Raw genomic sequence first — 23,112 nt, 5'->3', positions numbered from 1 at the left:
CGGCCCCGCCCCCCCCCCCGCGCGCCCGCCGCCGATTGGTCGAAAGCCGGGCGCCCCCTGGGGGAAAGGGGCGGGGGTTCGATTCGATTGGTCGAGGGGGCGCCCGCGCGCCCGCCCCCCTCCCCAGCGCCGATTGGCTCGCGCCGCCAAGGGGCGGGGCCGGCGCCGCGGAAGGGTCCAGAACACCCCCCCCGCCGCGCTGCGCCACGGCCGAGGCGGAGGGGGCGGGGCTTCTGCGGGGGGAGACCAATCAGAGAGCGGAGGGGGCGGGGGCTCCAGAAGGGGCGGGGCCGGGCGCGGAGCGGCGCGGAGGGGGCGCGGGGAAGGTGCGGGGGGGAGGGGCGGGGGCGGGGGGGGGACGGGAATGGGGGGACCGGGACGGGGGGGGCGGGAATGGGGGGATGGGAATGGGGAGCCGGTAACGGGGGTACGGGAAAAGGGGGACCGGAGCGGGGGGCTGGTGACTGGGGTGCAGGAATGGGGGGTGTAGGAACAGGGAGCCAGGAACAGGGGGTGCGGGAACGGGGGGTGTGGGAATGGGGGGCCGGGAACGGGGGTGCAGTGTTGGGGAGCCGGTAATGGGGTGTGTGGGAATGGGGGACTGGGAACAGGGGTAAATGGTAATGGGGGACCGGTAACGGGGGTGTGGGAACCGGGGGGTGCACGAACGGGGGGCTGGTAACGGGGAACTGGTAATGGGGTCTGGTGATGGGGGTGTGGGAATGAGGTTATGGTAACGGGGGGTTTCGGTAATGGGGGGCCGGTAATGGGGAGCTGGTAACAGGGGTGCAGGAATGGGGGTGCAGGAACGGGGGGGGTATGGGAACAGGGCGCCAGGAACGGGGGGTGTGGGAATGGGGAATGTGGGAATGGGGGCTGGGAATGGGGGTGCAGTGACAAGGGGCCGGTGATGGGGAGCCAGGAACAGGAGGATGGCAATGGGGGGCCAGTAATGGGGGTGCAGGAACCGGGGGGTGCAGGAATGGGGGGCTGGTAATGGGGGTCTGGTGATGGGAGTGCAGGAACGGGGTTATGGTAGCAGGGGGTGTGGTAAGGGGGGGTCAATAACGGGGGTCTGGTAATGGGGAGCTGGTAACAGGGGTGCAGGAATGGGGGGTGTGGGAATGGGGGACCGGGAACAGGGGTATGGTAACGGGGGGCCAGTAACAGGGGTGTGGGAACCGGGGGGTGCAGGAACGGGGGGCTGGGAACAGGGAACTGGTAATGGGGTCTGGTGATGGGGATGCGGGAACAGGGGGTGCAGGAACAGGGGGCCAGTAACAGGGAGCCAGTAACAGGGGTGTGGGAAAAGGGGGCTGGTGACTGGGGTGCGGGAACTGGGGGGTGCAGGAACGGGACGCCAGGAACAGGGGGGTGCGGGAACGGGGGGTGTGGGAATGGGGGACCGGTAATGGGGGTGCAGTGACAGGGAGCTGGGAATGGGGGACCGGGAACAGGGGTAAATGGTAACGGGGGGCCGCTAATGGGGGTGTAGGAATGGGGAACTGGTGATGGGGGTGTGGGAATAGGGTTACGGTAACGGGGGGGTGCAGTAATGGGGGGTCAATAATGGGGGACCAGTAATGGGGAACCAGTAATGGGGGTGTGGTAATGGGGGGTCAATAATGGAGAGCTGGTAACAGGGGTGCGGGAACCAGGGGGTGCGGTAACGGGGGGCTGGTAATGGGGTCTGGTGATGGGGGTGCGGGAATGGGGTTATGGTAACGGGGGGGTGTGGTAATGGGGGGCTGGTAATGGGGGTGCGGTAATGGGGGGCCAGTAACAGGGGTGTGGGAACCAGGGGGTGCAGGAATGGGGGGCTGGTAGTGGGGAACCGGTAATGGGGTCTGGTGATGGGGATGCAGTAATGGGGTCTGGTGCCGGTGCTGCAGGCCCGGCAGCATGCTGCAGGTTCCGCTGCCCCTGGACCGGGACGGGATCCTGCTGCGGCTGCCCTTCACCAGGCTGGCCGTGGGCACCGTGTGCTGCCCCCTCTTCGGCTTCCTCTTCTGCGTCACCTGGTCCCTGCTCTTCCACTTCCAGGAGACCACGGCCACGCACTGCGGGGTGAGCGCCGCCGATCCACGGGGGGGCTGCATGGCCCTGGGGTGCCAGGACCTTAGGTGTACCCTAAGGTACCTCACAGGCACCCTATAGGTCCATAAGGTACCTCATAGGTACCCTATAGGTCCCTAAGGTACCTTATAGGTACACCATAGGTCCTTAAGGTACCTTACAAGGACCATATAGGTACCCTATAGGTACCCTATAGATTCCTAAGGTACCTCATAGGTACCCTATAGGTCCCTAAGGTACCTTGTAGGTATCCTGTAAGTCCTTAACGTATTTTATGGGTACACTACAGGTACCCATAAAGTGTAGGTATAATGTAGGTAAAGTGTAGGTATTTATAGGTACCCTACACGTACTTTGTAGGCCCTTAAGGTACCTTATATGTACCCTTTAAGTCCTTAAGGTACCTTATAGGTACCCTATAGATCCTTAAGGTACCTTATAAGTACCCTATAGGTCCTTAAGGTACCTCACAGGTACTCTATAGGTACCCTATAGGTCCTAAAGGTACCTTATAGGTATTCTATAAGTCCTTAAGGTACCTTATAAGTACCATATAGGTATCCTGTAGGTCCTTAAGGTACCTCACAGGTACCGTATAGGTCCTTAAGATACCTTATAGGTACCATATAGGTACACCATAGGTCCTAAAGGTACCTTATAGGTACTGTATAAGTCCTTAAGGTACCTTTTAGGTACTCTATAGGTCCTTAAGGTACCTTACAGGTACCTTATAGGTATCCTATAGGTCCTTAAGATATCTTATACGTACCGTATAGGTACCCTAGCAGTCCTTAAGGTACCTTATACATACCCTGTGGGTCTTTAAGGTGCCTTATAGATACCTTATAGGTACCCTGTAGGTCCATAAGGTACCTTATAGGTACCTTACAGGAGGCTGTAGTGAGGTGGGGGTTGGTCTGTTCTCCCACGTGCCTGGTGACAGGACGAGGGGGAATGGGCTGAAGTTGCACAAGGTGAGGTTTGGGTTGGATGTTAGGAAGAACTTCTTTACTAAAAGGGTTGTGAGGCACTGGGATGGGCTGCCCAGGGAAGTGGTGGAGTCCCCATCCCTGGAGGTCTCTAAAAGATGTTTAGGTGTAGAGGGGGCTACGTGGGGGCCCCGTGGGGGGCTCTGGAGCCACGGGCAGGCTTCTCTCCAATGCTGGTGTCCAAGGAAAGGGTGTTGGGAGGACCAGTAAGTCCAACAGACTGGTGTGTGGTGGGTGGGGAGGTGTCAGAGCCAGGGGCTGGCCTGTTACACCCTGGGACCCCAAGAAACCTCCCGAGAGAGCCAGGAGCAGGAGCAGAGGGCAGCAGGAGAGCACCTGGAGGACAGGATGAAGCAATTCCCTCCCGAGGGGGTCTCGGGGCTGGGTGCTGCCCCTCCTGGCTCCCCGCACCTCCCTGAGCCGCCGTGTCCCCCTCCAGGTCCCCAACTACCTGCCCTCCATCAGCGCGGCCATCGGGGGCGAGACCCCGCAGCGCTACGTCTGGCGCCTCTGCATCGGGCTGCACTCGGCGCCCCGCTTCCTGGTGGCCGTGGCCTACTGGAACCACTACCAGAGCTGCCACTGCTCCCACCCCCGCTACCCGCGCCTCTGCCACTTCAACCTGCTGCTCAACCTGCTGGAGAACTTCGCCCTGCTCGTGCTCACCTACGTGTCCTCCTCCGAGAACTACGGTGGGTGCCTCCTCCCTCACGGGCCCTGCGTCCCGAGGGCGCTTCCAGGGTCTGTATCTTGGAGAAACGGAGGTGGGAGAAGGAGGAGGATTCCTAAATGTTGGGGTTGGGACGTGGAGGTTACCCCAGCATACAGAGAGCCCTGTTCTTCCTGAAATTCTTGGGGCTGATGAGTTTTCAGGCTGGGTTTTTGTCACTGCTGGCCGCTTCTCGTCACGGCTGGGCAGAGAGAGGCCAACGCCTGCTGCTGCTCCCAGCGCTGCCTCCACGCCTGAACTTTGGCTCCGAGCCGGCCTCCAGCCTGAGTTTCTTGTAGCAGCACTTCCAGCACCCTCCCACCAAAAATGCCTGGGCGAAACTCCCTGAGTCAGCCTCAGGGCAAAGCCAGAGCCTTTCGGGTTGAATCAGCACAAAATGGGACCGTGCGAGGCTAGGAAACGCCGCTCAGGAAGGGAAGGGAAAGGAAAACTCTTTTTTTTCCCCACACGGTCTGATCAGAAACGAATCTGAAAGCCGGCGGCACCAGCAGCTGCTGGGTGCACGAGGGCTCGTGGTGGGTCAGCGAGGTGGAGCTGTTGTAGAGGAAAAAACAGCACGGCTGGGGCTCGCTGTGCCTGCTGCTGTGCCGGGGCACAGGACGGAGCCCTGCGGGTTCTGGTTCCTCACCGGGTGGCTCTTTGGAGCCATTGCCCACCCGGCTGTGGTGCAAAGCCCGGCAGCCAGTGCAGCAACCGCAGCGCTTGGGGCTGCAGGGACAGCAGGCGGCTCGGTGTGAGCCCATTTCCCTGCTCGCTGCCCTGTGTTTTGCAGCCCAGAGGTTGATTCCTCTGCTCCTCACCCAGGAGCTGTGCCCGGGGCAGCCCGTCCTGGGGCCCTCTCTTGCCTGCTGGATGTCAGCCCCATAAATTTCCCAGCAGCCAGGCACTTGTAGGCTTAACCTGCGCCTTCAGCAGGGAGCCCGTGGGCTCAGGGCCGAGGAAGGAGCCCGAGGACGTCCCCTGGGTGCTCCAGGATGCCCCCCGCTGCAGCAGGGTTCGAGCAGCCCCATCCTCCAGTCCTGTTTCTGGGTGTTTGCTGCTCCTGGGGGGCTCAGCACGGGGCTGGGGGTGAGCTCACCAACAGCTCCGTGTGCTCCGGGGCAGCTGGATGGAAACCTGGTGGGTGGGGGTCTGTGGTCCTGGGGGGAGGAGGAGGAGGAGGAGGAGGAAGGGCAGAAGCTGCGCTGAAAGCTGGGGCCAGCCCAGCCTCGCAGCTCCTCGTGGCAGCTCCTCAGGTCTGTAGGGAGAGCTTCGGAGCTGCAGGAGGAGGGCAGGAGCTTGGCCACCTCCAAGGGCTCCTTCCCCACGCTGCTCCCCGTCCCCTGGGGTGAGAGGGAAGGTGGGGGGGGGACCTGCTTTATGGCTGGGGGTCTCGGCTGTGAGCTCAGCCGGTGGGCTCGGTTCCTGGAGAAAAGGCTGGGAAACTTTTTATTATTTTTTTTTTTAATAGAAACACTTCTTTAAAAAGTCACCTGGGGTAGCTGGGCTCTCCCTCCCCCTTCTCTGCACGGCTGGCGTGGAGCCGTGAAGACTCCGTGCCCTGGCGCAGCATCCCCGGGGCTGGTCCCAAAGCCTGTCCCTTCCCCCTGTGCTCCCAGCTCGCTTCCCTGCCCGGCTGTAACAGGAACCCTGTTGTCTCGTTGATTCAGCAATCCACGAAAATGCCTTCATCGTCTTCATCACGTCGGCCCTGGGCCACATGCTCCTGACGTGCATCCTCTGGAGGATGACTAAGAAACACACAGTAAGTCCCGAGGTACAGACACTTTTCCTTTCTTCTCTGCTCGGGGCCGGGGCTCTCGGCTGGCGGTGGCAGGGCTTCAACCTCTACCTCGCTTTGAAATAACCCCAACGGGGTGGGAAAACCCACAATGTTGGAGCGAGAGGGGCTGGAGGTCAGGCGGTCACCAAAATCCGCGATTTGGTCCAATTTACCCAAACAAAGCACAGAGGAATGTCCTTAATTCCTGCTCTCTCGTTTCCACCTGGAGCTGACACCTGGAATCCCAGCCCCTGTCCCCGTGTCCCTGGGGTCTGCCCTGTCCCCCGGGTGCCCATTTGGGGCCCTGTGGGGTGCGGTGCCCCCGCAAATGGGGGCGGCTGCAGCAGCGGGACGCAGGCACCGTGCAAACCTCCTGCTCCAGGGAGGAGCTGCCCCGAGCGCTCCTGTCTGTCTGTCCTGCTGAGCAGGGTGGCTGTGGGTCTTGTTTGAGGGGTTGGGGTCCCACTGGCCAGGCAGAGAGCCCGGCTCGTGGCTCTGTGTGGTGCCCTGTCTGCTCCACAGCGTGCCACGGGGCCGGGGGGCCACAGGCTGCTGCTGCCCGGGCTGGGAACAGGCAGGAGGCTGCAGCTGTAGCTCTGTGGGCACGGCGGTGGTTTGCCAAGCCCGGTGGCTTCGCCGTGCTCGTGGCCTGGGGGTGGGACAGGGGGTGGCTTCCCAGTAGCTTCCTCTATTTCATCTTTTTTTTTTTTTTGCTTTCCTTGTTTTTGCACCCCCTGCGCCTCTCCCTCGCAGTCCTGCAGCTCAGATGAGGGCTCCCCGAGCAGCACGTGCCGACGGGGTGCGTGTGCCCATGGGCATTACAGCTCCATAGCACCAAGCCCAGCTCATGGTGCATCAGCAGCAGTGCTCATCCTGCTGTTGGCTTGCAGGAACACCAGTTTGGGTGCAGGCTGTGAGCCCGGTGGCCGTTCCCGTGCCACGCTGGAGCTCGCACTCGCTGCCTTTTGGCACAGCTGGCCGTGCCGCAGCGGGCAGGGCGCTGCTGTCCCTCCTGTCCCTGCCACACACGGCAGTGCTGCTGCAGGAGGGTGAGGGCGAGCGACCTGCCAGCAGGCAGCCGGCTTGTTCTGCTGATCCCTGGGGTGTCTCTGCACTTTGTGCTGGGAAACGTGGGGACCAAAGTCCTGGTGGCAGCCCGAGGTGCCCCGCTGCCGTCTGGCAGCACTGCTGCATGCGGGTTGTCCCCCGGCTGTGTCACCCCGGGGCCATTCCTCTCCTTGCCAGGAGGCTGGCACAGCGAGCACGGGGTCTCCTTTCTGCCCAGAGCCCTCCCCACACGGCTGCACCCCCTGTTCCCTGCATCTGAAGGGGCTGGGAGCTGTGGGGAGCACCCTGCACCCGCAGGCTCTGTGCGCCGCGGGGGGTGAGGCGGCTGCTCGCCCCCTCCCCGGTGCTGCAGGGCTCAGCACACGGGGTCGGGGCTTGGTGTGAGCACCCAGTACAGCACCAGGGACATGTGCGAGCAGCCCCGGGTGGCCCCCCTGGAGCAGGGCTTGAAGCAGGGGGACCTGGAGGTGCCCCGGCATCGGCTGCGCTGGGATGGAGAGGAGCTGCCCGAGCAGTGTGGGGCAGCACCCAGCGGCTCTGTTTTGGTTGTGAGAGGCCCCACGCTCTCAGCCTGGGCAGGATGGGACTTGGAGCTTGTCACAAGGTGCTCAGCCAGCCCCAGAGCTGTGGGTGCAGGGGCAGCACAGCCCAGGACCCCAGGAAACCTGGCCCCGAGCCCGGGCTGGTTTTGATGGGGCCGCCTGTCAGCAGATGGTGCTGTCGCCCGGGGAGCGAGGTCCTCTGAAAAAGAAAGTGCGTGTGCGACGGAAAAGCTCCCACATTAAATAAACCTTTCTGGAAGCAGCGGGACCAGGATGGAGCCCGTGGCTGGGGGAGGCCTCCCCAGGGAGCTGCCCCTCTGCAGGGCGGCTCCGGTGCCCCGTCAGCACCCCCAAAACACAGCCGGGCTGGAGGTGCTGCTGTGAGCCGTGCTCCTGTGTCCTCCCCCACCTTTTTGCCAGGCAAAAATGGGGTTTGTCCTGCTGCTCGAGTCCCCTGGGCTCGTCCCGTGGCCCCATTGTGGGTCTGGGGGCTGTGCTCGGGGCCACAAAGGGGGCACGGGGCCGTGCCGGGGGACGCTGCGGTGCCACATCCTCCTCGCCAGTGCCAGTGGGAACTGCCCGGCCCAGCAGGGAGAAGTGTGGCAGCTGCTGACCTGGGCAGATTGCTGAGCTGGGAACCTTGTGGGGTTATTTTAGGGGAGAGCACGGGCTGTGTCTGCTCGCAGGGGAAGCCAGGGCTGTCTGGGAACGGCCCTGGTGCTGCCTCGGAGCCAGGCTCCGGCTCGTTTCACGTGGGTCGTGGGGTGATTTGGTCACCTCTGCCATCCCCCAGCCCTGCAGCAGGAGCAGATCCTGCACCCTGAAGTCGTGGGGTCCTTGGGGGAACTTCCAACAGCCCCCAGGAATGGGAGAATTTGGGGCAGTTCTGCACGGCTGCCCTGTGCCATGGCCACCAGAGCTCCCCGACCCAGCTTGGGTTTGCCAGGGCTGCATTTGGGGCCGTTTTGGGCTGGGTTCCCAACCCATCCCATCCCGCAGGAGGGCGCAGAGCCACAGCACGGAGTCACCGGGGCCCTTTGGAGGCCCCAAAGCTGCCGGGCTGCGCTGGGGTTTCAGCGTGAGCACGTGTGTGACAGGAACCGGGGTTGCAAAAGCCTCGCGCTCCCCAGGGCTCGTGTTGCAACTGCAAGGGCAGGAAGGTGCTGGGGAACTTGCTGCTAATGGGGAAGTGCTCACGGCTTCCAGCTGCAAAGAGCGAGAGAAAGGAAAATAAAGCTCTGCGGGAGGGGGGGGGGAAAGGAAATCGGGCAGGGAGGAGGAGGGGAAGGGGCAACAGATGGGAGCTCGGGGGGGGAAGGAACACAGAGAGCCCCCAGCACGGGGCTGGGCGCACAGAGCACGGCGCTGAGCCCTGCGCACATCGCTGCTGGTGCTCCCCAGCTCAGCCCCAGCTCCGGGCCAGCTGCAGGCCCCCGCAGCCCCGTGCCACGGGGAGCAGCGCAGCCAGGCAGCCGGGTTTCACTTCTTGTTTGCAAACACATTTCTCCTCTTCCCCGGCAGCTGGCGTCACCCTCGTCTGCGTCCCGGCCCGGAGACACGCATGCACGCGCGCGGTGGCCGGGCGCTGGGGCTGTGCCGCGCTGTCCCTCCGTGCCATGCCTCTGTGCCAAGCTGTGCCAAGCCGTGCCGAGCTGCCAGCCCCTCAGGAGCCGAGCTGTGAGCAGGGCCCGTGAGCACGCGTGGTTTCAGCCCAGCTCCTCGCCAGCAGCCCCGCGGCGGTGGCTCGCACGAGGCCGCTATAAATATCCCGGTGCTCAGCTCGCCCCGCTGGAGCCGCTCGGCTCCGCGGTCACCGCAGGGAAGCCAGAAGTGCTCTGGGGGCCAGCGGGGCTGGGGTGCAGCACGTAGCCCCCGGGAAGGGCTCCCAGCGCACAGGGGGTCTCTGGAAAGCCCGAGCCCCCTGCGTGGGATGCGGCTGGGTCTGGCACCTGGTCTGCGCGTGGGGTGCTCTGAACCCAGCCACCTGTGCCCTCCTGTGGCACGTCCCTTGGGGCACTGAGGCATAAACCCCGCGGGGATGCTCCCTGGAGGTGGTGGAGGAGCAGGCAGGCTCCGTGCCTCCTGCTGCCCGTCCCGCAGCCCCGTAGCCAGGGCTCGTGGTGCGGGGCTCTCCCCAGGGGGAAGGGGCGGCTGGGGGCTGTCCGTGGGCTCCGCATGGGGCGCAGGGCACGGGGCCAGGCCCCTCCGTGCTGGTGGCTGCAGCCGGTGGCGTTTTGTCCTCCTGTCCCCCTCCCTCTGCCTCCTGCTCCTGACTCACCTTCGCGTGCACGGGGCAGCGTGCTGCAGCGCAGAGCCTGCAAGCGGCGGCTCTAAATATAACGTGCCTGTGGTTTGCTGGGCCAGACGCGTGTCCCAGTGCAGCGGGGCTGCCTCGGGGGGCTGTGTGCATGAGGAGCAGCGTGCAGGGGTCGGGGACTGGGTCCACCAGGAAGCACAAACTCCCAGTTTCCATCAATGCACTGCACCGCACCGTGCCGGGACAGGGACAGTGGTCTCCATGGCCAGCACATATCCCGAGCCCGTCCCATGTCCCTGGGACTGCCTTGTCCCTCTGGTCACCCACCTGCAGCCCTGGGGGCTGCCTCAGGCTCCTGCTTGGAGCCCCTGCACCACCCCTGGTGCTGCCTGGGCCCCCCCCACCCTGCACAGCCATCTGCCCCGCGGCTTAGCTTGGCTTTTCCCGGCAGCAGGGGGGTGAGACTCTGGGCTGAGCCCATCCCGAGGAAGGATTATAGAGGAAAACAGCTAATTAGGTGCTGCCCGGGGCAGAATTAATCCTCGGTGCCAGGGCACGCGCAGCTCGGCCCCGTACCCCACAGCTCTGTGCCGTTCCTGTCCCAGCTCTTGGCCACCAAGTCCTGGGGGCACTTGAAGGAACCTGGCAGCGCCGTGATCCTGCTGCACGCAGCGGCTTCCTGCAGGGCTTGTCTGGGGCTGGGGGCATGGAGCTGTCAGGGGCTGGGGGAGGTGCTGCGTGACGCGGTGCATGAAGGTGGAGCAGCTCAGAGCTGCGTGGTGCCACGGGGTGCAGCGTGGCACCACCAGCTGCAGGGCAGTGCACTGGATGTGGTGCAGTGCAGCACGGTGTCATGAGGTGCAGTGAGGTGCCATGAGACGTGGTGCAGTGCCCTGGTGCAGCACAGCACGGTGCCACGAGGTGCAGTGTGGTGCCACGAGGTGTGGTGCAATGCCACGTGCTGCCATGCAGTGCAGCACGGTGTCACAAGGTGCAACAAGGTGCAGCACAGCACGGTGCCACGAGGTGCAGCATGGTGCAGTGCAGGACAGTGCCATGAGGTGCGGTGCAGTGCCACGAGGTGCAGTGTGGTGCAGTGCCACAAGGTGTGGTGCAGTGCCCTGTGCTGCCATGCAGCGCAACACAGTGCCACGAGGAGCAGCACAGTGCCACGAGGTGTGTTGTGGTGCCACGTGCTGCCGTGCAGCACAGCACGGTGCCACGAGGTGCAGTGTGGTGCCACGAGGTGTGGTGCAATGCCACGTGCTGCCTTGCAGTGCAGCACGGTGCCACAGGGTGCAACAAGGTGCAGCACAGCACGGTGCCACGAGGTTTGGTGTGGTGCCACGAGGTGCAGTGCGGTGCCATGTGCTGCCATGCAGTGCAGCATGGTGCCATGAGATATGGCACGGAGCAGAGCACCACGGTGTCACGAGGAGCAGCACAGTGCCACGAGGTGTGTTGCAGTGCCATATGCTGCCGTGCAGCACAGCATGATGCCATGAGGTGCAGTGCAGTGCAGCACGGTGCCACGAGGTGTGGTGTGGTGCCACGAGGTGTGTTGCAATGCCACGTGCTGCCATGCAGCACAGCGCGGTGCCACGAGGCACAGCAAGGTACAACACAGCATGGTGCCACGAGGTGCAGTGCAGTGCCATGTGCTGCCTTGCAGTGCAGCATGGTGCCATGAGGTGTGGCACGGAGCAGTTCACCACGGTGTCACGAGGTGCAGCACAGTGCCACGAGGTGTGTTGTGGTGCCACGTGCTGCCATGCAGCGCAGCACAGTGCCATGAGGTGCGGTGTGGTGCCACGAGGCGCAGTGCAATGCCACGTGCTGCCATGCAGTGCAGCACGGTGCCACGAGGCGCAGCACACTGCGGAGCATCCCGGCGTGCCGTACAGCTTGATGCAGCGCCGCGGGGCGCAGCTCAGCATGCTGTGGTGCAGCTCGGCGCGCTGTGGTGCCGCGGGGCGCGGTGCAGAGCGCAGGAGCCAGGAGCGGGGCGCTGCCGCTCACCTTGCTGAGACGAGCGGGGCTCCACCGCTGCCTGCAGCGTGCGACTGTTTCCGCTGCCGTGGGACCTGGATGAAAACAAGGCTGTGCCGTGACCCGCTTTTCCGGTGTGAAACTTTGCATAACGCGGCCACAGCCCCGCGTGCTGCCTGCTGCCCTGCCACCGGCTGGCACCGCCGCGCGCCCCCAGCGCTCCCCCAGCCCCTCGCCCTTGCGGGTCGGCACAAGGAGAGCGGCCGTGGTGAATTGGGGAGCTCCGGGCTGAGCTCCCCGAGCCCCCAGATGGCAAACGTAACCGCGAGGCCGCCCTTCCTCTCTGGGTTTTCCTCCCCGCCGCAACCTGTTTGTGCTCGGGGCGGCGGGGCTGAGCCTGCAGGCGCGCTTTCGGTGGGGTAATGGAAAGTGTGATGGGGCAATTTAAATTTTCCTTACTCTCAGCAGTCCCTGAAAATGGAGTTTTTGCCTCACGTGAAACAGCAGGCGAGAGGAAAATTCCCCTCCCACTCAGCAGCAGGAATAACAACCAGGGCAGCCCGGGGGGCCGTGGGTGGCATCCCCGTGTCCTCCGCCTGGGTCCCACCCCGATGCTGGTGCTCACCAGGGACGCGTGCCCGAGCCCTGCTGCGGCTCGTGTGGTGCCTCCCACACGGCACCGGCTGCCCACGCTGGTGAATTCCCCACTGCCGGGGCTGGAGGATCCAAGTCTGGTTGTGCCGTTGCCCCTTCCCTGGGTGCCAGTGTGAGCTCTGCTGTGGGAACCATTCCCAAATCGCTGGCAGTGCCAGGGCACAGTGTGGTGCAGGGGGCTGCCCATGTCCCATGTCCCTGCGGTGCCGCGTGCGCCGTGACGGGGCCGGATCCAGCACCGGGGCCGTGCGGGCGGCCAGGCTGTGAGCAGGTGCCCTCGGTCTCTTCCAGGAGCGCAAGTCGTACAAGTGGAAGCAGCTGCTCTTCTTCTTCACCTTCATCACCTTCGCGTTTGCCGTGTGTGTCTACTTCCACCACAACTGGTACTGCGGGCCCGGAGGTACGGACGTGCCGGCCGCGCTCTGTGCCACTCGGCTGTGCCAGGATTTTGGGAAGGGGCCGGGGTCACCCTGGCTCGGAGCAGCAGAGCCCCCACACGGGACGGTGCCCAGCCACCCTGCTCCTCCCCTCCTCTGCCCTGTGCTTGGCAGAGGCCTGGCACCGACCCCTGCCCTGTGTCCCTGCAGCCCTGGGAGCTGTCCCCAGAGCTCCCTGCTCTTGGGGGCAAATTGGGGGCAAATCCGGCTGCCGGGCGGCACGTGAGACATCCCACTAACCCGCTGTGTTTCCCCTGCCAGTTTACACCATCTTCGCTTTCCTGGAGTACCTGGTTGTCCTCTCCAACATGGCCTTCCACATGACTGCCTTCTGGGACTTCAGCAACAAGGAGCTGGTGGTGAGCTCCATGCTGGAAGACAAGCACTTCTAGCCGGGCCCCGCACGCCGCGGGCACCCCGCAGCGGTGCTGAGCCGTGCCCTGGGTGCAGTGAGCAGCCCCTGCCCGGCGGGGCTCTGGGCAAGAGGTTTGTGCCTGCTGGTAGCCAGGGCTGTCCTGCAGAGGTGCTGGCCCCGTGGCAGGGACATGAAGCCGAGCCCCTGCCCTCTGTGGTGCTCGGTGCCCTGCTGCTGGAGACGTCTCCGTGTCCTGGGCTCCAGCCTTGGTGCTGTGCGTGGTCCCTGCCCGTGGCCAGAGCTCTCAGATGCAGGGGGTGTGGGGACCCGCATGGCCAAGGCTCCCTGCCCCAGCTCCCTGCTGGTTTTGGGACCCAGGGGAGGGCGGGCGAGGGGTCGGGCGGCTGCTGCCTGGTTCTTTGGGGGGTCCTTCCCTGCCCCCACTCCAGCTGGGTGGCCTCACGGTTTCTCCTCCAGGCTGGGGGAACTTTGTCAGGGGACCCTTGGCCAACGTCTCCAACAAGGGCTCATGGCCCAGAGGGGGCTGCGAAGCTTAGGGGAGCCCCCACCCCGCGTCTCTCCGGTCGCACCCCCAGAACTGAGCGGAGTGAACGGGGCAGAGCTGGGCACAGGCTGCAGAGGCTGGGGCTGATCCAGGCCCCTCGGTGCTGCTGTGGGGCAAAGCTGCCCCGGGCTGAGCTGGAGGGGCCCCAGTTGGGGTCCTGGCAGGGCTGGGCAGCCCCTTAAACCCCTTAAACATCTCCACCCGTGCGTGCCCTGCACCGGGTTCCACCCATCCCTCCGCCTGCATGCGCGCGGCGTGGCGCCTCCCAGCAGCGTGTTGTCTTGGTTTGGAGGATGAAATAAAGCACTGAATATTTTTGTGAGCTCTCTGCCTCCTCACTGCCCTCCCTCCTCCTCCTCCTCACCTCCAGATCCATCGCCTGCACCCGGGGCTGGCTGGGGGCTCGGCTCCCTGCAGCTGTGCCGGGAGCTGCTCCGGTGCCCGCGTGGACGTTGGCACGGCTGTTTGGGGACAGGGAAGTGCCCAAGCCCCCGGCACAGCCCTGGCACCCCACCAACCCCAGGACCCCAAGGCGATGTGGGGCCGGGGCTGGGTGCAGGATGGATGCTCTGGGCAGCCCTGGTGGGGCGTGGGGTGGGGGGGAGCTGCTGGCAGGGACCTCCTGCAGCTGGAGGCTCCGCTCCCCGCCCAGCCCCGGGGACCTGATGCGGCTGCAGATGCTGCAGGGCTGGGCTGGGCGGTCACGGGGTGGGGGACGTGGGATATGGGGCATGGGAGGTGGGATATGGGGCACTGGATGTGGGTTATGGGGCATGGGAGGTGGGATATGGGGCACGGAATATGGGAAATGGGGCACGGGAGGTGGGATATGGGGCACAGGAGGTGAGATATGGGGCATGGGACGTGGGATATGGGGCAGGGGATGTGGGACAGCCACGTGGGGCTGATCCAGCTCGGGGCAGGGTGCAGGCAGCAGGGCCGGGGCGCAGCTCAGCCGCCAGCCCTCGGCTCCCCTCTGCGCCGCCCTGGGGCTCCCCCGGGGCTGCCCACGCCTCGGCACGGCCCTGACCTCATGCAGCAGCAGGGACGAGGAGGGGAAAACCCAAACCCGTGAGCTCATCCCCACGCTGCGCCCCGGGGCCAGGGCAGGGCCGCGTCCTGCTGCAGCTCCGCGTCCTGCCCCGGGTCCCTGGGTCCCTGCCCTGTCCCAGCCCCGCTCCCCCTGACCCCTCCAGGGGTCCCCATGGCCAGACCCTGCCCCAGCAGCTCCAGGCGCACGGAGCCCCCCGCTGCGGCCCTGGGGTCCCCGTGGGGGCAGCACCCTGGGGACACGGGGATGGGGTGCGTGGGGCTCCCGGGGGGCTCTGTGGGGTCTGTGAGGTTGGGGGGGGGCTTTGCACCATCCCCAAGGGGCTGCGGCGAGGCTGGCGGCCGGCACGTGCCCCCGGCACAGGATGGGGACGTGGGCACCCCCCCCCAGCCTTGTGGGCACCGTCGCCCACGCCAAGCCCCCGGGGCCCCCCCAGATCTGCCGAGGAAGCTGGCGGGGAACAAAGGCGGCTTGTGCGGGGCCGCCGGGTCTCTGCCCTTCCTGCAGCGGGGCCTGGCTGCGGCCCCACGGCCAGACAAGGGACCGTGTGTGCCGGGGCCCTGCCAGGGACGGATCCGGCCACCGGCAGCGCCCCGAGCCCCCTCCCCAGCACCCCCAGGGATGGCTCCGGGCGTGGGGGGCTCCGGTGCTGAGCTTGGAGGGGGTGAATGGGGCTTTGGGCAGCTGGGGCTGGGGGCTGGAGGCCCTGACCAGGGCAGTGGGGGTGGGATTGGGGGGGCTTTGAGGTCCCTTCTGACCCAAAGCAGTCTGTGGTTCTGCGTGGTGTCCCCTCACCCATCATCTGCAGTGCCCCCGTCCCCGTGCCCTGCAACGTCCCCATCCCGTGTCCCTGTGCCCACCCCTGCCACGTCCCCATGGCCCCCAGCGCTGTCCCTGTGTGGGCCCTGGGCTGCAGGCCCGGCCATAGCAGGGTACCCCAGGCTCCCCCCAGCCCAGGAGCACCCCCAGGACACCCCAGATTTTGGGGTCAGCGCCCGTGTCCCCCCCAGCAGGCGGCTCCAGGGGTGCTGGGAGCGCACAGGAGAGCACAGGAGGCGCGGGGGCCTGGGCAGGGCTGGTTTTATTCACAGAAAAGCAACTCGGCGAGGGGCTCGTGGCAGGCAGGTCCCATTGCCATTTGCAGTTCTTTGTCACCGGGGCCCTGGGGGGGGGGACACAAAACCCTCCCCAGGGCCTCCCCAGCTCCGCTCTTGCCGGGGCCGGGCTCCTGTGGTGGAGCGGGGCCGGTGCTGGGCGCGGGGAGCGGCGATGCTGAGCCCACCCCGGGACCCCCAAGCAGGACGGACCCCCGGGCACCCGCGGGGTCCCCGTGGGGCTGGGTGCCCAGGCAGGAGCCGGGGGGGGGGTGCAGCTCCCCCGGGCATCCCCTTCTCAGGAAGCGTTGCTCTGTGCCGGCACTGCAGAGGTGTCACCCGAAAGCGAACGCTGGCAGCCAGGGATGAGGACGGGGCCGGAGGGGGTGCAGGACCCCAGGGGGGGCAGCAGGGAGCCCGGCCGGCCCCGGGGCAGGTTGTGCAGGGTGCTCGGTGCCGCTCGGGGCTGGCAGCCCTCGGCCCTGCTGAGCACCACGGGAGGCAGCGAGCCTGGAGCTGGGGGTGCTCGGAGCTGGGGGGAGGTTTGGAAGGAGCTGGGGGTGCTCGGAGCCAGGGTGCTTGGAGCTGGGGGTGCTCAGAGCCGGGGGTGTTTGGAGGGAGCTGGGGGTGCTCAGAGTCAGCGTGCTCGGAGCTGGAGCTGCTCAGAGCTGGGGGTGTCTGGAGGGAGCTGGGGGTGCTCTGAGTCGGGGTGCTCGGAGCTGGGGATGCTCAGATCTGGGGTGCTCGGAGCCAGGGGTGTTTGGAGACGGGTAGGCTCAGAGCTGGGGGTGCTCAGAGTCAGCGTGCTCGGAGCTGGAGCTGCTCGGAGCTGGGGGTGCTCTGAGCTGGGGTGCTTGGAGCCAGGGGTATTTGGAGACGGGTAGGCTCAGAGCTGGGGGTGCTCAGACCCAAGGTGCTCGGAGCTGGAGGAGTTTGGAAGGAGCTGGGGGTGCTCTGAGCTGAGGATGCTTGGAGCTGGGGGTGTCTGGAGGGAGCTGGGGGTGCTCGGAGCCGGGGTGCTCAGAGCTGGGGGTGCTCAGGTCTGGGGTGCTCGGAGCCGGGGGTGCTCGGAGCTGGGGCAGCGGGGGGATGCTGGCAGGGTCCTGCGGCGCTGGGCAGCGCCCGGGGAGCGGCGGGGCCGGGGCAGGAGCGTCTCTGGCTGGGCTGGCGCTGCGCCCGGGGCTGCCCCTCACAAGAGGACGCAGGGCTTCTTGGGCTTGGCCGGGGTGGGGTTGAGCACGGCTCGCACCGCCTCCGTGAAGACATCCTTGATGCCCTCCTGGTTGAGCGCGGAGCACTCCAGGTACTTGACGGCGTGGATCTGCTTGGAGAGGCTGATTCCCTGCTGGGTGGTGATGGGCGCCTGGTTCTGCTCCTTGAGCTTCTTCATGGTCTCGGGGTTGTTCCTCAGATCCTTCTTGGTGCCGACGAGGAGGATGGGCACGCTGGGGCAGTGGTGGCACACCTCGGGGTACCACTTGTGCTTGACGTTCTCGTAGGAGGGCGGGCTGGCGATGGAGAAGCAGATGATGAAGACGTTGGTCTGGGGGTAGGAAAGCGTCCGCAGGCGGTCGTACTCCTCCTGGCCGGCCGTGTCCCAGAGGTTTAAGTTAATAGTCCTGCCATCCACCGTGTTCTGGGCGCTGTAGTTGTCGAAGACGGTGGGGATGTACTCCTTGGGGAAGGCGTTGGTGGTGTAGCAGATGAGGAGGCAGGTCTTCCCCACCGCCCCGTCGCCCACCACCACGCACTTGATGCTCTGCATCCCGCTGGCCTCGGCGTCCCCCGTGTCGGCCCTCAGCAACCTGTGGGGCAGGGGGAGGAAAAGGGGTCAGGGAGCGGGGCCACGGGACACAGCCTGCAGCCGGCAGCCCCTGCGGTGCTCAGAGACCCCAAAGGAGATCCGTGTCCCAATGGCATGGGATAAATGTGCCACCGGGGAGCACATCTTCCACAGGGTGCTGCAGCACCCCGTGCCATGCCGTGCCATGCCATGCCATGCCGTGCCGTGCTGTGCCGTGCCACCAGCCCCGCTGTAAGGCCACCACCACCGCCCCCAGCAGCTGTGTTTATCCCCAGCCCCGGCGCACGTTTCCCTCTTTGCCTTCCTCCGGCTCCCTCTGCGATTCCCATCAGGGCCGCATCCTGCTGCCCATCCTGCTGCCCTTCCTGCGGGACCGGGGGGCCGGCAGCCCCCTTCCCGGGGGCAGGGTCCCGCTATCAGCGGGGACGAGGACCCCGAGGGCTGCTTGGGGGGAGGATTTATCTCGGTCGGGGACCGAGGCTCACGCGGGGCTCACGCGCGGTGCCGGCACCACGGGGAGGGAGCGGGGCCATGGCCACGAGGAACGAGGGGGATGGGGACCCGACGCTGCCCGGTGGCTGGGTGGGGGGGTCCCGGGGGGGCTGAGCACGGCTGGGGCAAAGGCAACGGGGCCGTGCCCCCTGCCCCCCATGGGGAAGTCTCTCTTCCTCTTCCCGCGCTGACACCGGCTTCCTGCCCGCGGGGGCGGCTGCGCTGTGCCCCCCGCCCTGCCTGGCTCCGGGCCCGGCCCCGCGCCCCCCACCCCACAGCTTTAGGGAGCTCCCCAGGGTGTGGGTGCTGGGTGCACCGCGTTCCCCACCCCGTGCAGGAGCCGCTGGGGCCGGCTCGGTTTGGGGTTTTTTAATCTCTTTTCAGTACAGAGGAGCCGGCACAAGCGCGGCTTCCTGCAGCCAGCTCTGTTCCCAGTTCCTGCGGGTTGGACCCCACGCAGGGCTCAGCCCCCTCCCGACCCCCTCTGCACACCCCAGCCCTGCTGCGGGGACCCCACGGGACCCCACGGGACCCCACGGCACCAGGCTGGGGGTGCCCAGGGGGGACCTGGGGGGGCTCTGCCCAGCACGGGGCCGGGGACACCCATCCGGAGAGCGGCCGGGGGGGGCTCAAGGAAGCCGCTGGCGGTCTGTAAATACCCAGGGGACGGACACGGGTGGGAAGAGCGGCCGGAGCCCGAGGACAATGCTGGCAGGAGAACAAATGGGCAGGAGCCGGCCCCGGTGTGCGCGGGAGGAGGCTGCAGCAGCGGGGCCGGGGCCCTGCTCCTCCGCACAGCGCCTCGGGCAGCGGGGACGGTCCCACCGCTGCCAGATCCTGGTGATGGGACCACCGTGCTGCCCCCCAACACATCCCGACGTGGTGGCAATCATGGGAACCACACGTGTCCCTGTCCCTGTCCCTGTCCCTGTCCTGGAAAAGTCAGCGAGGCCGCAGGGGCAGTGCCCGAGTGGAAGTGGCCGTGCCCCTGAGACCATCGCCACCGCAGGGAACGTGGCCAAGCCACGGGGCAGCCCCTGTGGGAAGGGTCCCCGCAGCCCCCCGGGGGCTGTGAAGGCCCCACACAGCCCCGGCACCACGGGCACGACTGGCTCTGGGTGCAGGGACGGGGACAGGGACACGGCAAGGGCACCCGCAGGCACGGTGGCAGCGGGCACGGGGCTCACCGAGTGTGGCACCGCGGCACCTGCCGAGCCCCAGCTCATCCTCAGAGGGATGGAGCCACCCCAAAACCCCACACCAAACGGGATCAGGGGCTGCACCTTGCTCCCCGCTGTACCACGGTCCCCAAGCATCCCGCTCCGGGGCTCTCGGGGCTCCGTCAGCCCCACGGCTCCTGCCCCGTGGTGCCCGGGGCCACCCGTCCCCAGCCGTGTCCCCAACCCCGGCCCCGCTCTGCACAAGGCCGCTCTGTTCTCCCGGGAAGCTCTGGCAAACCCCACTGCTGTCGGCAGCTCCTTAACCCCTTCTCACCCCACGGGGAGCCTCGGTCACGGCACGGTGCCCCCGCAGCTTCCCGGGATGCCCCGGCCCCAGGACACCCACTGCTGAGGCCAGGAAGGTTTGGGGGCATCCCCACTGCCCCCATGGCACACACCCCACAAATCCAGCCCCACGCTGGCCTCAGCTGTCCCCAAAAGGCCATGGTTGCTGTTGGGGACAGGGCTGGCCATGCTTTGCCCCATGGGTGCGGGATCACCCCATTAGGGTGCGGGATCACCCCATTAGGGTGTGGGATCACCCCATTTGGGGTGGGATCACCCCATTCCTGCTCAGCCCTGGGGTCACAGACCCTGCTGGGGGCTCCAGGGGCAATGGGATGGGGCAGACGAGGTGCAGCGGGTTTTGGGAACAGCCCTCGTGCGCGACCCGGGGACGAGGGGCAGGGGGTGGCAGGAGGGGCCCCTTCCCTGCCCCACAGCCCAGCCCCACACCCCCGCCCCGGCCCCGTGGGGCCCCCACAGCCCCGGCCCGGCAGGAGGAGGGGAAACCGGGGGAGGAAGAGGAAGAGGAAGAGGAAGAGGAAGAGCAGGGACACGGCGGGGGCTCGGCACCACCAGGCCACCGCGGGCGGGCTGCGGGGTGCCGGGGAGGGGCTGCGGGGTCTGGGGGTGATTCATCCCCCGCCGGGATGGGAGAAACGACTCATCTCGGCTTCAGCAGAAAAGGGAAGCAAAACCTCCATCCCTCCATCCCTCGCAGCCGGGGCACCCCCTGTCCCCCCCCCCACCCCCCCGCTGGGTTTTTCCGCTGGGGGAGCGCAGCCGGCGCACGGGGCAGGGCGCCCGTGGGGCTGCGGGACACGGCACGGCCCCACAGAGCCCAGCACTGCACCCCACACCCCACACCCCACACCCCACACCCCACACCCACGCTGCCACCTGCCCCACACCGTGCGCCCCACAGCCGCAATCCCTGCTGCACCCCACGGCACGTGCCGTGCGCCCCACACCGTGCGCCCCACACCGTGCACCCCACAGCGCACAGCCCCTGCCTTACCCCACCCCATGCTCCGTGCACCCTGCCCACCTCTCCCCGAGGTCCTTCCCACGGCAGCGACCCTGTCCCGGACAGACGGACGGCCCCGGACAGCCGGACACCACAGCGGGGTTCCCCCGGCCGCAGCCGCTGTGCCAAGGGGGCCCCGCTCTGCAACGTGACTTTGTGGGTTCCCCTGAGGAGAAGGCTCCTGGAGGGGGCTCCCTGACCCTGCAGCACCCATAGGTGCTGTCGGGGGACGGGCAGAGCACCCCGCACCCCCCCGCAGCCCCTTCCCCACTGCACGGCCCCCACCCCAGCTACCAGAAAGAGGAAACTCATCAAACCCAAAAACATGGAGCAGGGAGCCCCGCAGGGGCCGAGCCGCAGGGAGCGGGGAGCGGGGCGATGGGTGCCGGGACCCCAATCCATGGGAACCTCCCCACGGCTCCCCCACAGCCCGGGGGGGGCCCGGCCCCACTGCAGTAGCACCGACACCGTCTGTGCTGAGAAAAAGGATTTGGGGTTTCCCCCGTTTTCGGGCTGCAGGCCCTGCCCGAGCCATTTCCTCATCCTGCTCCCGGCGCTTCCGAGCGCAGCCCAAGGGGGGGTCCAGACCCTGCTCCCCCCCGGTGCGTTTGGGGGATTTGCACTGCAAATATCACACAGGCACCAGGGGGGCATTTGGGAGATGGGGAGAAGGGGACAGTGATGGGGACATCATCGCAATGCTCTGTGCCTTGTGGGATGGGGATGGGATGGGATTGGGATATGGGATGGGATTGGGATTGGGATGGGGATGGGATTGGGATGGGATGGGATTGGGATATGGGATGGGATTGGGATGGGATGGGGATGGGATGGGATGGGATTGGGATATGGGATGGGATTGGGATTGGGATGGGGATGGGAATATGGGATGGGATGGGGATAGAGGGATGGGGATGGGGATGTTGGGGACACCTCCCCGTCCCTTTTGGGGTATGTGGGGGCTCTGCAGTGCTGCAGACCATCCCCGGGACCTCGTGCCCAGCGTGTGGCCCATCAGGTGCCGCGAGGAAGAGGAGGGGAGGACCCCACAACCCCCCCCCCCCCGTGTGCCACAGCGTCCCCAGAGAGGGGCTGGGGGCTCCTTTTTGGGGTCTCCAGCAGCCGCCGGGACCTGGGGCTGGGCGAGCGGCTCCGCGGGACCCTATTGGGGCGGGGGGCGAGCGGCAGCACCCAAGGGTGCCCCCAGCGGGCTGCAAGGGGACGCAAATCGGCGGCACCCCCCCGGACCCCCCGGCATCCAGGACCCCCCGGCGCCCCCCTTCGGGGGCGCCGGGGGGTCCTGGATGCCGGGGGGTCCGGGGGGGTGCCGCCCCCACGATCTCCCCCCCCCCCCCCCAATTTCCCACAGCACTCACCCCGGGGCATGGCGCTGGCTTGGTGGGGAGGGGGCTGCTCTGCGCTGCCCCCCCGGGCGGGCGGCCCGAGAGCTCCCGACACACACACAAAAAAAATAAAAAATAAAAAAAAAAAAAACTTTCCTCCCGCCGCCGAGCCCCGGCCCGCCCCCGCCGCTTCCTTCCTGCTTTGGGGAGGTGGGGGGGGGGTTGGGGAAAAAAAATTAAAAAAAAATAAAAAAATAAAAAAATAAATTGGGGGGGGGCGTGGGCACGGCAGGAGGAGGGCGTGGGAACGGCGAGGGGAAGGGGGATCCCCCGGGGGGGGGCAAACGCCCCCTTTTTGCAACACCCCCCCCCCCCTTCCTGACCCCCCCCCCCTATATTGACCCCCCCCGGAGCAGGGCAGGGCGCTGCGGGGTCCTGCTGCCACCCAGAGGAGGGATGGGGCAGGGGGGGGGCTGCTGGGTGGCACTGAGAGGAGGGGGGGGGGGGGTCCCACGCCTGGGGGATGCTGTGGACACGTCCCCGTCTCGGGTCCCAACGTGAATCCTGGCCCTGTCACATCCTACCCCATCCTCATCCCCATCCCCATCCCCATCCCCATCCCCATCCCCATCCCCATCCCCATCCTCATCCTCATCACCATCACCATCCCCAAGCCATCCTCACCCCTATCCCATCCCCATCCCATCCTATATCTTAACCCATCCCCATCCCATCCCATCTCCATCTATATTTCATCCCCATCCCAATCCCAATCCCCTCTCCATCCCCATCCCATCCCATCCCCATCCCCATCCCTGTTCTTTCCCATCCCCATCCCATTCCATCTCCATCTGTATCTCATCTCCATCCCCATCCCATCCCATCCCATCCCCTTCCCATCCCCATCCCCTCCTTATCTCCATCCCATCCCCATCCCATCCTATATCCCATCCCATCCCCATCCCATCCCCATCCCATCCCATCCTCATCCCATCCCCATCCCCATCCCCATCCCCGTGCCCTGGTGCTGGGAGCCAGCTGGGGGCCCTGGGGGCTGTGGGGGGCCTGTGCTGCACGGGGCCGCAGGAGGGGATCCTGCCCCTCTGCTCTGCACTGGGCACTGCAGGAGGGTCCCCCCACACCTGTAGGACCCCCCCCCCGGCCGTTCCTGCCCAGAGAAGCCACAAGGCTGGGGGCGAGCGGGGTGGGGGGGGACAGCAGTCCCGTACCCTCTTCCACCCACACTGGTCACCCATCCAAGCTTCACACGCGGCCCCTCCTGCTTAGCTTCCGCGCCGCGTCTCGCGCCCAGCCCTCTCACCCCCCCCTCACGGCCACCAGAGGGCGCCGCGGCTCAGCGGCAGCGGCGGGAGAC

At 66.5% G+C, this 23,112-nt stretch overlaps 2 protein-coding genes across 3 annotated transcripts; one reads left to right on the top strand and one right to left on the bottom strand.

Annotated features, from left to right (window-relative positions):
- Positions 1-310: 310 nt before the first annotated feature.
- On the top strand, positions 311-13,735 carry PGAP2 (post-GPI attachment to proteins 2). 2 transcript variants are annotated; one of them, XM_082764468.1, is made up of 6 exons: positions 311-326; positions 1,893-2,067; positions 3,505-3,757; positions 5,445-5,551; positions 12,359-12,467; positions 12,766-13,735. In XM_082764468.1, the coding sequence occupies exons 2-6, from the start codon at positions 1,903-1,905 to the stop codon at positions 12,894-12,896; spliced, it is 765 nt and encodes a 254-aa protein (XP_082620594.1). In that variant the 5' UTR covers positions 311-326; positions 1,893-1,902; the 3' UTR covers positions 12,897-13,735. The 2 variants fall into 2 exon arrangements, with proteins under 2 accessions (XP_082620594.1, XP_082620595.1); XM_082764469.1 differs by lacking the exon at positions 311-326 and having other exon boundaries at positions 1,871-2,067; positions 5,445-5,539.
- A 1,809-nt stretch (positions 13,736-15,544) lies between these two features.
- Positions 15,545-21,862, bottom strand: RHOG (ras homolog family member G). Its single transcript, XM_082751849.1, has 2 exons — positions 21,771-21,862; positions 15,545-17,374 (listed from the first exon to the last, which is right to left on the bottom strand). Exon 2 carries the CDS (start codon positions 17,332-17,334, stop codon positions 16,759-16,761), a length of 576 nt encoding a protein of 191 aa, XP_082607975.1. The 5' UTR covers positions 17,335-17,374; positions 21,771-21,862; the 3' UTR covers positions 15,545-16,758.
- Positions 21,863-23,112: the final 1,250 nt, after the last annotated feature.

This window comes from Aythya marila (assembly GCF_965140915.1).
Source record: "Aythya marila genome assembly, chromosome: 1".
Classification (NCBI taxonomy): domain Eukaryota; kingdom Metazoa; phylum Chordata; class Aves; order Anseriformes; family Anatidae; genus Aythya; species Aythya marila.
This window is presented reverse-complemented; position numbering and strand designations above follow the sequence as displayed.

Bases quoted from the DNA above. Each gene is read 5' to 3' on its own strand.
- PGAP2 (XM_082764468.1), top strand. From the start codon at position 1,903: ATGCTGCAGGTTCCGCTGCCCCTGGACCGGGACGGGATCCTGCTGCGG. The intron at 2,068-3,504 runs GTGAGCGCCGCC...GTCCCCCTCCAG, and splicing joins CCACGGCCACGCACTGCGGG to GTCCCCAACTACCTGCCCTC. The intron at 5,552-12,358 runs GTACAGACACTT...GGTCTCTTCCAG, and splicing joins AACACACAGTAAGTCCCGAG to GAGCGCAAGTCGTACAAGTG.
- RHOG (XM_082751849.1), bottom strand. From the start codon at position 17,334: ATGCAGAGCATCAAGTGCGTGGTGGTGGGCGACGGGGCGGTGGGGAAG.